General features: G+C 43.4%; 1 protein-coding gene across 1 annotated transcript in view; it reads right to left on the reverse strand.

Annotated features, from left to right (window-relative positions):
* Positions 1–7,198: 7,198 nt before the first annotated feature.
* LOC139367393 (synaptophysin-like) overlaps positions 7,199–13,079 on the reverse strand; it is a 46,476-nt gene continuing 40,595 nt past the window's right edge. The window contains exons 7-9 of the mRNA XM_071105588.1: positions 10,885–11,076; positions 8,615–8,880; positions 7,199–7,944 (exon numbers count right to left, since the gene is read on the reverse strand). Of these exons, the coding sequence (XP_070961689.1) occupies positions 7,929–7,944; positions 8,615–8,880; positions 10,885–11,076 (474 nt within the window). The 3' untranslated portion in view covers positions 7,199–7,928. The remainder of the gene's footprint in view (positions 7,945–8,614; positions 8,881–10,884; positions 11,077–13,079) is intronic.

Genomic DNA, 13,079 nt, shown 5'->3' on the forward strand with positions numbered 1-13,079 from the left:
AATGAATTTATTTGCAAATTATGGTGGAAAACAAGTATTTGGTCACCTACAAACAAGCAAGATTTCTGGCTCTCACAGACCTGTAACTTCTTCTTTAAGAGGCTCCTCTGTCCTCCACTTGTTACCTGTATTAATTGCACCTGTTTGAACTTGTTATCAGTATAAAAGACACCTGTCCACAACCTCAAACAGTCACACTCCAAACTCCACTACTAGTTTTTTCCCCTCATCAATCTTCACACAATACCACATAATGACATCACAATATGCCATAATGACATCACAATACACCATAATGACATCACAATACGCCATAATGACATCACAATACACCATAATGACATCACAATACTCCATAATGAAACAGTTTAGTTAGATTTTAGAAATGTTTGCAAATGTATAAAAAAAAAAGAAATATTACATTTACATTAGTAAATTAATAAAGTTTGGCACACCTGTATCTCAAGCTCTGTCAGGTTGGATGGGGAGCGTCACTTCATAGCTATTTTCAGGTCTCCAGAGATTTTCGATCGGGTTCAAGTCCGTGCTCTGACTGGGCCACTCAAGGACATTCAGAGACTTGTCCTGAAGCCATTCCTGTGTTGTCTTGGCTGTGTGCTTAGGGTTGTTGTCCTGTTGGAAGGTGAACCTTCTCCCCAGTCTGAGGTCCTGAGCGTTTTTCATCAAGGATCTCTCTGTACTTTGCTCTGTTCATCTTTCCCTCGATCCTGACTAGTCTCCCAGTCCCTGCCGCTGAAAAACATCCCCACAGCATGATGCTGCAGCACCACCATGATGCTGCCACCACCACAGCATGATGCTGCCACCACCACAGCATGATGCTGCCACCAGCGCCAGGTTTCCTTCAGATATTACGCTTGGCATTCATCAGACAAGATAATCTTGTTTCTCATAGTCTGAGTCCTTTAGGTGCCTTTTGGCAAACTCCAAGCTGGCTGTCATGTGCCTTTTACTGAGGAGTGGCTTCTGTCTGGTCACTCTAGCATAAAGGCCTGATTGGTGGAGTGCTGCAGAGAGATTTGGGCTGGCAGGGTAGCCTAGTGGTTAGAGCATTGGACTAGCAGCCGAAAGGTTGCAAGTTCAAATCCCCGAGCTGACAAGGTACCAATCTGTCATTCTGCTCCTGAACAAGGCAGTTAACCCACATTCCTAAGCCATCATTGAAAATTAGAATTTGTTGTTAAATATATATATGTTTTTTTGAAGATTGTCCTTCTGGAAGATTCTCCCATCTCCACAGAGAAACTCTGAACGCTTGGCCGGGCTGCCAGCTCGAGGAAGCGTCTTGGTTGTTTCAAACTTCTTCAATTTAAGAATGATGGAGGCCACTGTGTTCTTGGGGACCTTCAATGTAGCAGAAATGTGCCTTGACACAATCCTGTCTCTGAGCTCTATTCCTTCAACCTCATGACTTGGTTTTTGCTCTGACATGCACTGTCAACTGTGGGACCTTATATATATTTGACCTTTCCAAATCATGTCCAATCAATTGAATTTACCACAGGTGGACTCCAATCAAGTTGTAGAAACATCTCAAGGATGATCAATGGAAACAGGATGCACCTGAGATCAATTTTGAGTCTCATAGCAAAGGGTCTGAATACAAATATGAACATTTGTAGAAACCTGTTTTCGCTTGTGTGTAGATTGATGAAGAAATTTCTTAATTTGATCACTTTTAGAATAAGGTTGTGACGTAACAAAAGGTCAAAAGGTCAAAGGCTTTGAATACTTTCCGGATTCACTGTTATTATCACTGTAAGGTAGTAGTTTCCAGATGTACCGGTTTGTGTCAGGAAATAGGAAACGAGTCTAGAACTAGAAATATTGGGTATTCTGAGAACATTGTAACCGTGTTCGACATTTAGGGAATGTTTTCCTAACTCTTAACACAAAAAAAAAACACGCAAAATAAGTTCTCAATATGTTTTTTTAAAAAACATAACAGTACCAGTCAAAAGTTTGGACACATCTACTCATTCAAGGACAGGTTTCTCAGGGACATATAGAGCGGCAGGTAGCCTCGCGGTTAGAGGTCGCTAGTTCAAATCACTGAGCCGACAAGGTGAAAAGAAATCTGTCGATGTGCCCCTGAGCAAGGGACTTAACCCTAATTGTTCCAAGGTTTCTGTTGATAGAGAGGACTGCAGTGTGAAGGTAAGAGGACAGGACGGAGAGAGGAGGAGAGAGGAGAGGACTGGAGACGAGAGGACTGGAGAGAGGAATGGATAGGAGGGGACTGGGGAGAGGAGGGGAGAGAACTGGATAAAGGAGGGGACTGGAGAGAGGAGGGGATGGGACTGGAGAGAGGAGGGGAGAGGACTGGAGAGCGAGGAGGGGAGACAAGAGGACTGGAGACGAGAGGACTGGAGAGAGGAATGGATAGGAGGGGACTGGGGAGAGGAGGGGAGAGAACTGGATAAAGGAGGGGACTGGAGAGAGGAGGGGAGAGGAGAGGACTGGAGTGAGGAGGGGAAAGGAGAAGACGGGAGAGAGGACGGAGAGGACTGGAGAGAAATGAGGAGAGAGGAGAGGACGGGAGAGGACTGGAGAGAGATGATGATGATGACTGCTAGCTAAGATTTTGAAAGTCTGATGTTGACATGATCAGTCCAATCAATGCTACGGCAGATATAACGTGATTTGACGTAATTCTATCTGTGGCCAATGACCTTGAGCCTTCTTGGATGGGCACTTCTAATGTAACTCTAACCCACAGAGCTTGAATTTTAAAGCTCTCCCCGTAGATTTTGCAGTGACGCAGTGTCCCCATGAGTGACAGAACACTGAGCCAATCACGGAGCGACTAGAGAACATTACCAACCCCTTCGCTCTGTATTTCCCGATGGCTGCCCCTCCACCACAGAAAGCACTGAGCTGAAACACCTGCATTTTGGAGCTGCTTTACTCAAGAAAACAAAACAAGAGACCATGTTTTTATGCTGCTTTATTAACTCAATGATTAAAAAACAACAACATTGTATGCAAACGGTTATGTGACACGTGTTAATGCCATATCTGGATCAGTATTGGTCTTTTAGGACATTTTTAGGAAATGGCTACTGTTGACATGGATACTGCAACTGTTATGACTGTTTCTATGGAAACGGTTATCAAAGAGCAAGGTCGGCCTCCCTTGGTGTCATGGCAACACATCCCTGGCGGAAACATCAAATCCACATCCATTTCTGGTTAGTACTAGATTTTAGTTGTAAACCCAACATACCTTCAACTTGAAATAAACCAACCATAAAGTACATTACACTAACCAATGATCAAAGTTGATGAGATGTTGGCCTGAGTGTCTGTATGTTTGTGCTATCATGCAGTCACTCATTGTCATGGCAAACTGGTTAGCTTAACATTGACAATGACAGCAAGAAATGGAGTTGTCAAGGGAACAACAGATTTAGGACCAGGTTAATAAGAGAACAACAGATTTAGGACCAGGACCAAGAGAACAACAGATTTAGGTCCAGGTTAATAAGAGAACAACAGATTTAGGTCCAGGACCAAGAGAACAACAGATTTAGGTCCAGGTTAATAAGAGAACAACAGATTTAGGTCCAGGTTAATAAGAGAACAACAGATTTAGGACCAGGTTAATAAGAGAACAACAGATTTAGGTCCAGGACCAAGAGAACAACAGATTTAGGTCCAGGTTAATAAGAGAACAACAGATTTAGGACCAGGTTAATAAGAGAACAACAGATTTAGGTCCAGGTTGATAAGAGAACAACAGATTTAGGTCCAGGTTAATAAGAGAACAACAGATTTAGGACCAGGTTAATAAGAGAACAACAGATTTAGGTCCAGGACCAAGAGAACAACAGATTTAGGACCAGGTTAATAAGAGAACAACAGATTTAGGTCCAGGACCAAGAGAACAACAGATTTAGGTCCAGGACCAAGAGAACAACAGATTTACGACCAGGTTAATAAGAGAACAACAGATTTAGGACCAGGTTAATAAGAGAACAACAGATTTAGGTCCAGGTTAATAAGAGAACAACAGATTTAGGACCAGGTTAATAAGAGAACAACAGATTTAGGACCAGGTTAATAAGAGAACAACAGATTTAGGTCCAGGTTAATAAGAGAACAACAGATTTAGGACCAGGTTAATAAGAGAACAACAGATTTAGGACCAGGTTAATAAGAGAACAACAGATTTAGGTCCAGGTTGATAAGAGAACAACAGATTTAGGACCAGGTTAATAAGAGAACAACAGATTTAGGGACCAGGTTGATAAGAGAACAACAGATTTAGGACCAGGACCAAGAGAACAACAGATTTAGGACCAGGTTAATAAGAGAACAACAGATTTAGGACCAGGTTAATAAGAGAACAACATATTTAGGACCAGGTTAATAAGAGAACAACAGATTTAGGACCAGGTTAATAAGAGAACAACAGATTTAGGACCAGGTTGATAAGAGAACAACAGATTTAGGTCCAGGTTAATAAGAGAACAACAGATTTAGGTCCAGGTTGATAAGAGAACAACATATTTAGGTCCAGGTTAATAAGAGAACAACAGATTTAGGACCAGGACCAAGAGAACAACAGATTTAGGTCCAGGTTAATAAGAGAACAACAGATTTAGGTCCAGGACCAAGAGAACAACAGATTTAGGACCAGGTTGATAAGAGAACAACAGATTTAGGTCCAGGACCAAGAGAACAACAAATTTAGGACCAGGTTGATAAGAGAACAACATATTTAGGTCCAGGTTAATAAGAGAACAACAGATTTAGGTCCAGGTTAATAAGAGAACAACAGATTTAGGACCAGGTTGATAAGAGAACAACAGATTTAGGACCAGGTTAATAAGAGAACAACAGATTTAGGACCAGGTTAATAAGAGAACAACAGATTTAGGTCCAGGTTGATAAGAGAACAACAGATTTAGGACCAGGTTAATAAGAGAACAACAGATTTAGGACCAGGTTAATAAGAGAACAACAGATTTAGGACCAGGTTAATAAGAGAACAACAGATTTAGGACCAGGACCAAGAGAACAACAGATTTAGGACCAGGTTGATAAGAGAACAACAGATTTAGGACCAGGTTAATAAGAGAACAACAGATTTAGGACCAGGTTAATAAGAGAACAACAGATTTAGGACCAGGTTAATAAGAGAACAACAGATTTAGGTCCAGGACCAAGAGAACAACAGATTTAGGACCAGGTTGATAAGAGAACAACAGATTTAGGTCCAGGTTAATAAGAGAACAACAGATTTAGGTCCAGGACCAAGAGAACAACAGAATTAGGTCCAGGTTAATAAGAGAACAACAGATTTAGGTCCAGGACCAAGAGAACAACAGATTTAGGTCCAGGACCAAGAGAACAACAGATTTAGGACCAGGTTGATAAGAGAACAACAGATTTAGGACCAGGTTAATAAGAGAACAACAGATTTAGGTCCAGGTTAATAAGAGAACAACAGATTTAGGACCAGGACCAAGAGAACAACAGATTTAGGACCAGGTTAATAAGATGTCACTGGATTGTTGTTTTAAGGCTCAAAACAAAAAAAACTCATGACAGGGATCAATCCGATCACGTGTTGTTGACAATGTCTTTTAAAGGTTCCTGCGTTCGCCGAGATCACATTTACGGTAAACGCTGCATAAATCCGCTCAATTAGAAATGACCTGTAAAATGACAACGGCGGCTACAACGCGCGACGGGATTGAATAACGCCCCCATAGTCTGGAGGACTCAGGAGACTGAGAAGAGGAAGGGGAAAGAAGAATGACAACCGTTCCCATGACAACATCCTCTTTATTGAAAGTTTGATTCCATAGAAGAAAACAACAACATTTGAATGATTATTTTTGGTCAACCTGTTGTTTTCTCCATAGTCTTCTTCATCATCACCGATGCTAAATATATATCATATACAAGAAATACAGCACAACCCAAAAGGCATTGAGAGTAACACAGGACACATCAAACACCAACAACAGAGTGTCAGAATAGCATATTTAAGAAAAGAGACACTTACGTGGGGCAGAGCATTGTGAGAGAGAGAGAGAGAGAGAGAGAGAGAGAGAGAGAGAGAGAGAGAGAGAGAGAGAGAGAAAGATAAAGAGAGAGGAAGAGAGAGAGAGAGAGATAGAGAGAGAGGTGTACTGTATTGCTATGGGATAGAAATTAACATAACCATCTGCCCAAACATCATCTCAACGCACAGCTGATTATCTCAGTCTGGGTCACACTCATAACCAACCAACTTGCATAAAATACCAATTTAACATGAACAGGAGGGGCATAGTACTAGACGTAACATTCAACCATGCTTCTCTAGTAGCTCATACTGTATTCCTACTGGGATGCATGGAATTTACTGTATTCCTACTGGGATGCATGGAATTTACTGTATTCCTACTGGGATGCATGGAATTTACTGTATTCCTACTGGGATGCATGGATTTGACTGTATTCCTAGTGGGATGCATGGAATTTACTGTATTCCTAGTGGGATGCATGGAATTTACTGTATTCCTACTGGGATGCATGGAATTTACTGTATTCCTACTGGGATGCATGGATTTGACTGTATTCCTAGTGGGATGCATGGAATTTACTGTATTCCTACTGGGATGCATGGAATTTACTGTATTCCTAGTGGGATGCATGGAATTTACTGTATTCCTACTGGGATGCATGGAATTTACTGTATTCCTACTGGGATGCATGGAATTTACTGTATTCCTACTGGGATGCATGGAATTTACTGTATTCCTACTGGGATGCATGGATTTGACTGTATTCCTAGTGGGATGCATGGAATTTACTGTATTCCTAGTGGGATGCATGGAATTTACTGTATTCCTACTGGGATGCATGGAATTTACTGTATTCCTACTGGGATGCATGGATTTGACTGTATTCCTAGTGGGATGCATGGAATTTACTGTATTCCTAGTGGGATGCATGGAATTTACTGTATTCCTACTGGGATGCATGGAATTTACTGTATTCCTACTGGGATGCATGGAATTTACTGTATTCCTACTGGGATGCATGGAATTTACTGTATTCCTACTGGGATGCATGGAATTTACTGTATTCCTACTGGGATGCATGGATTTGACTGTATTCCTAGTGGGATGCATGGAATTTACTGTATTCCTAGTGGGATGCATGGATTTTACTGTATTCCCACTGGGATGTATGGACTTTACATGTTCAACACAGTTCTTATAGCTTTAGACTGAGGAAAGAAACCTATTGGTCTACTGTTTGATTTATTTCACTGTGAGAGATAGAGTGAGAGATAGAGTGAGAGATAGCCTATATAATGAAACTGCCTTGATGTTCTGTAAATCCAACCGATGTACAAAACCAAGCGAGAACACAACAGAACAAGCAGATGACTAAAATACAATTGTATCGAAACATATATTTTTAAGTACATATTGTTGCACGGAGGAGGAATTGGAGTTTGTCAGAATTATTGTTTACAAATGATTTATTTACTGAACTCAGATTCTGAACATTAGAATAGTTCCATACATAACATTACAAAATGTTTGTCTATATAGTTGTTCATAGTGATATCTATACAGCACATACGAATACATTCTCTCAACAATCTAATATTACTATTGTCAACATTATAATCTATTTTTAAATAGATGTGTTTTTTATAATAACATTTTCCATGTGGTACTATGTTCAAGTTTATATTCATATGTACTCTCTTTTTTTCACCACAATAACTAACATCTAATCTCTCCCCCTCTCTGTTCCCTCACTTCTTTATGTTTAGGTAACTCTCCCCCCCCCGTCCTCCATTTACTCAGCACACAGATAGATGCGCAAACAGACACACGGGAAGGAGTGCGGCATTGTGGGTACTGTAGTTTCCAGGCACCACACTCCTCCCCCCGTCACTCTGCTGACTCTCTGTGGAGAGGAAAAGAAGACAGGAAACATTAAGAGAGAGGGGTGTTTTAAATCTGACCCTACGAGGTCCGCTGTACTGTTCTACCTGATAACTAATTTCATCCACCGGTGTCCCAGGTCTAAATCAGTGTCTGATTACAGGGGAACAATGGGAGAGAGAGAAAAAAGCAGTGGCACTGGCTTAGAGGTCCAGATTGTGAATTTGAGAGTTAAAGGAGATGAGCTGCAACGCCACCAACACTCCATTCTAACCTCCTGTTGCTCCTGACTGAGTGGAACTAAACACGTGGAGGTAGTGAACAAAACAAAATAATGGAGAATCCTATTTGGGTTCACATACAGTATATATTTATTATGCGATAATAAACTCATTCTGTGTGAGTTTAATTGCTAAAGTTTTAAATGAAAACCAAATAAACTGAGTTTAAAGTAAAAAATAAATCAATATATATATATATATATATATATATGAATATATAATAATATAATATATAAAATACATATAAAATATTCTTCATAACATCTCATAATAATTCCTCATAATATCAGTAAGTCTAATAAAATATATTAAAGTAAAATAATTATAATAAAATAACCATGTGAAAACAATATAATGTGACTCGCCAGCCGTCAGCCGCCTCCACACTTCCTATTTCCTCCTCCCCCTCACATCTGATTGGCGAAGGAGGTGGGTGTGTGTCCATACTCTCCGCCCTCCTGGTTGTAGCCCTGCTGCTGGTTGTATTCTGGCTTGTAGTCCCCCTGGGCGCTGGCGTAAGGGTCCTGCTCGTACCCCGCCTGCTGGCCGTACGAGTCTGGGGCGGGCTGCTTCTCCTGGGGAGGAGGGGCGCGCATGAAGGGGGCGATGATGCCGGTCTCCTTAAAGACGAACCACAGGTTTCCTCCCCACAAGACCAGGTTCATGAAGCCAAAACACTTGTGGGAGAGAGAGAAGGCAGCCAGAGAGAGAGAGAGAGGCAGAGAGAGAGAGAGAGGCAGAGAGAGAGAGAGAGAGGCAGAGAGAGAGAGAGGCAGAGAGAGAGAGAGGCAGAGAGAGAGAGAGGCAGAGAGCGATAGGCAGAGAGAGAGAGAGAGAGAGAGAGAGAGGTAAAGAGAGAGAGGCAGAGAGAGAGAGAGGCAAAGACAGAAAGAGGTAGAGAGAGACAGAAATAAAGGGAGGCAGAGAGAGAGAGAGAGAGAGAGAGAGAGAAAGAGTGAGAGCGGGGGTCAGTTATATTACTATTAGATATATAAGACTAGATATGTGCACAACTTTCACTGGGGATGGGGGATGGGGACATTCTGAAATTGCATTTTTGTGCCCCCCAGTTTTATCATTGGAATGCGATACACAACGAGGCAACGGTGTGCTTTAGGACCATGCAGACGCCTCCAAGCAGTCGGGAAGCTGTTTGGAGTGTTTATCCGACTGGATAAAAATAATAATACAAATAAGTTACGTCCCCCCCAATTCTAAAACCAATGTTGCGACCCTGGGTCTAGATACTGGATGGGAAGGAGAGGAAGGGAGGAGAGGAAGGGAGGAGAGGAAGAGAGAGAGGAAGAGAGAGAGGAAGGGAGGAGAGGAAGGGAGGAGAGGAAGGGAGGAGAGGAAGAGAGAGAGGAAGGGAGAGAGAGGAAGGGAGAGAGAGGAAGGGAGAGAGAGAGGAAGGGAGGAGAGGAAGCGAGGAGAGGAAGGGAGGAGAGGAAGGGAGGAGAGGAAGAGAGAGAGGAAGGGAGGAGAGGAAGGGAGGAGAGGACGGGAGGAGAGGAAGGGAGGAGAGGAAGAGAGAGAGGAAGGGAGAGAGAGGAAGGGAGAGAGAGAGGAAGGGAGGAGAGGAAGCGAGGAAACGTAGGGAGGAGAGGAAGGGAGGAGAGGAAGATACATAGGAAGGGAGGAGAGGAAGGGAGGGGAGGAGAGGCAAGGGCAAGGGGAGATCTCTCATGACAGTAACAGGGATCCATGGAGATCTCTCATGACATTAACAAGGATCCAGGGAGATCTCTCAGGACATTAACAAGGATCCAGGATCCAGGGAGATCTCTCATGACATTAACAAGGATCCAGGGAGACCTCTCATGACATTAACAAGGATCCAGGGAGATCTCTCATGACATTAACAAGGATCGAGGATCCAGGGAGATCTCTCATGACATTAACAAGGTTCCAGGATCCAGGGAGATCTCTCATGACATTAACAAGGTTCCAGGATCCAGGGAGATCTCTCATTCCATTAACAAGGACCCAGGGAGATCTCTCAGGACGTTAACAAGGATCCAGGGAGACCTCTCATGACATTAACAAGGATCCAGGGAGATCTCTCATGACAATAACAAGGATCCAGGGAGACCTCTCATGACATTAACAAGGATCCAGGGAGATCTCTTATGACATTAACAGGGATCCAGGCAGATCTCTCAGGACATTAACAAGGCTCCAGGGAGATCAAAAAGACGTGGGAGAAGTCAACAGTCTCACATGAGAGGGTTATTATTAAAAACATGTATATTGCAGATCAATCACTTATATCTCATTTCAATTAATGTAATGTAAGATCTCTGTTACAATGGAAAGGTATTGCTTTGACAGAGTGATGGCCCACCGGAACTATTAATAAGTAGACAATATTATTGTAATGCCACCGAACACAGCAGAGACACTCACATTGTAAAATCCCTGCTACAATAAACTGTTATAGTGAGCCAAAGCAGACACTCACATTGTAAAATCCCTGCTACAATAAACTGTTATAGTGAGCCAAAGCAGACACTCACATTGTAAAATCCCTGCTACAATAAACTGTTATAGTGAGCCAAAGCAGACACTCACATTGTAAAATCCCTGCTACAATAAACTGTTATAGTGAGCCAAAGCAGACACTCACATTGTAAAATCCCTGCTACAATAAACTGTTATAGTGAGCCAAAGCAGACACTCACGACGGAGGTGTTGAGTCCAGACATGACGGGGTCGTGAACTTCACGACAGAGGTTCCCCTCCTCATCGCAGGCTGAGATCAGATCCACCACCTTCTCAGGGTCCGTGGATGCCTTGACATCCGACAGGCCCTTAGCCCACGCAGCGGAGCTGACCAACCACATGAAGGTGAACACACACGTCACGCCAAAATCCTGCGGTAAACGGGGAATGAGAGATCAAACTCATAGAATGACATATTGAACACCTGACCAAGATGGCCACCGTTATCCTTTTAGAGCTATGCAGTTCTATGGGGGTAGGGGGTGGGGTAGGGGGTAGGGTAGGGGGTGGGGTAGGGGACGGGGTGGGGTGGGGTAGGGGGTGGGGTAGGGGGTGGGGTAGGGGACGGGGTGGGGTGGGGTAGGGGGTGGCGAACTTGACGATGTTACGACGACTTGCGAGCAGAACAATAACAACAAAGACGGTATATACACTGAACACAAACATGTGCAACAATTACAGTTCATATGAGGAAATCTATTGAAATAAATTCATTAGGCACTAATCCATGGATTTCACATGACTGAGAATACAGATATACATCTGTTAGTCGCTGATACCTTTATAAAAAGGTAGGGGCGTGGATCACAAAACCAGTCAGTATCTGGTGTGACCACCGTTTGCCTCATGCAGCGTGACACATCTCCTTCGCATCAGGCTGTTGATTGTGGCCTGTGGAAACTTGTGGAATGTTGTCCCACTCCTCTTCAATGGTTGTGTGAAGTTGCTGGGAACTGGAACACCCTGTGTTACACGTTGATCCAGAGCATCCCAAACATGCTCAATGGGTGACATATCTTATGGGTATACAGGCCATGGAAGAACGGAGACATTTTCAGCATACAGGAATTGTGTACAGATCCTTGCGACATGGGGCCGTGCATTATCATGCTGAAACATGAGGTGATGGCGGCGGATGAATGGCTCGACAATGGGCCTCAATATCTCGTCATGATTTCTCTGTGCATTAAAAATTGCCATCGATAAAATGCAATTGTGTGAATTTTCCGTAGCTTATGCCAGTCCATAGCACAGGAGGCTGAGAAAGGCTCATAATAATATCCGGAACGGAGCAAATGGAATGGTAGCAAACACCTGGAAACCATGGAAACCATGTGTTTGATGTATTTGATACCATTCCACCTATTCCGCTCCAGGCATTACCACGAGCCCGCTCTCCCCAATTAAGATGCCACCAACCTCCTGTGGCCCATACCATAACCCCACCATGGGGCTCTCTGTTCACAACACTGACATCAGCAAACCGCTCGCCCACACAACGCCATACACGCTGTCTGCCATCTGCCCAGCACAGTTGAAACAGGGATTCATCCGTGAAGAGTACACTTCTCCAGCGTGCCAGTGGCCATCGAAGGTGAGCATTTGCCCACTGAATTTGGTTACAACACCGAGCTGCGGTCAGGTCACGACCCTGGTGAGGACGACGAGCACACAGATGAGCGTCCCAGTGACTGTTTCTGGAAGTTTCTGCAGAAATTCTTTGGTTGTGAAAACCCACAGTTTCATCAGCTGTCCGGGAAGCTGGTTTCAGATGATCCGCAGGTGAAGAAGCCGGATGTGAAGGTCCTGGGCCAAATTCTCTAAACTGACATTGGAGGCGGCTTATGGTAGAGAAATTAACATTAAGTTCTCTGGCAACAGCTCTGGTGGACATTCCTGCAGTGAACATGCCAATTGCAATCTCCCTCAACTTGAGACATCTGTGGCATTGTGTTGTGTGACAAAACTGCACATTTTAGAGTGGCCCAGCACAAGGTTTACTTGTGTAATGATCACGCTGTTTAATCAGCTTCCTGATATGCCACACCTGTCAGGTGGTTGGATTATCTTGGCAAAGGAGAAATACTCACTAACAGGGATGTAAACACATTTTTGCACAACATTTTAGAGAAATAAGGTTTTTTAAAAACTTTTTCTTCCAAACTTCAAGGTATCCAATTGTTAGTAGTTACTATCTTGTCTCATCGCTACAACTCCAATAGGGGATCAGGAGAGACGAAGGTCTGGTTAACCTTGGTTAGCGTGCACTGCGCCCGGCACGCCACAGGAGTCGCTAGTGCGCGATGAGACAAGGATAACCCTCCCTAACCCGGACGATGCTAGGCCAATTGTCCTCCCGGTCGTGGCCGGCTGT

The sequence above is a fragment of the Oncorhynchus clarkii genome, chromosome 16 (genome assembly GCF_045791955.1).
Source record: "Oncorhynchus clarkii lewisi isolate Uvic-CL-2024 chromosome 16, UVic_Ocla_1.0, whole genome shotgun sequence".
In the NCBI taxonomy this organism is placed as follows: domain Eukaryota; kingdom Metazoa; phylum Chordata; class Actinopteri; order Salmoniformes; family Salmonidae; genus Oncorhynchus; species Oncorhynchus clarkii.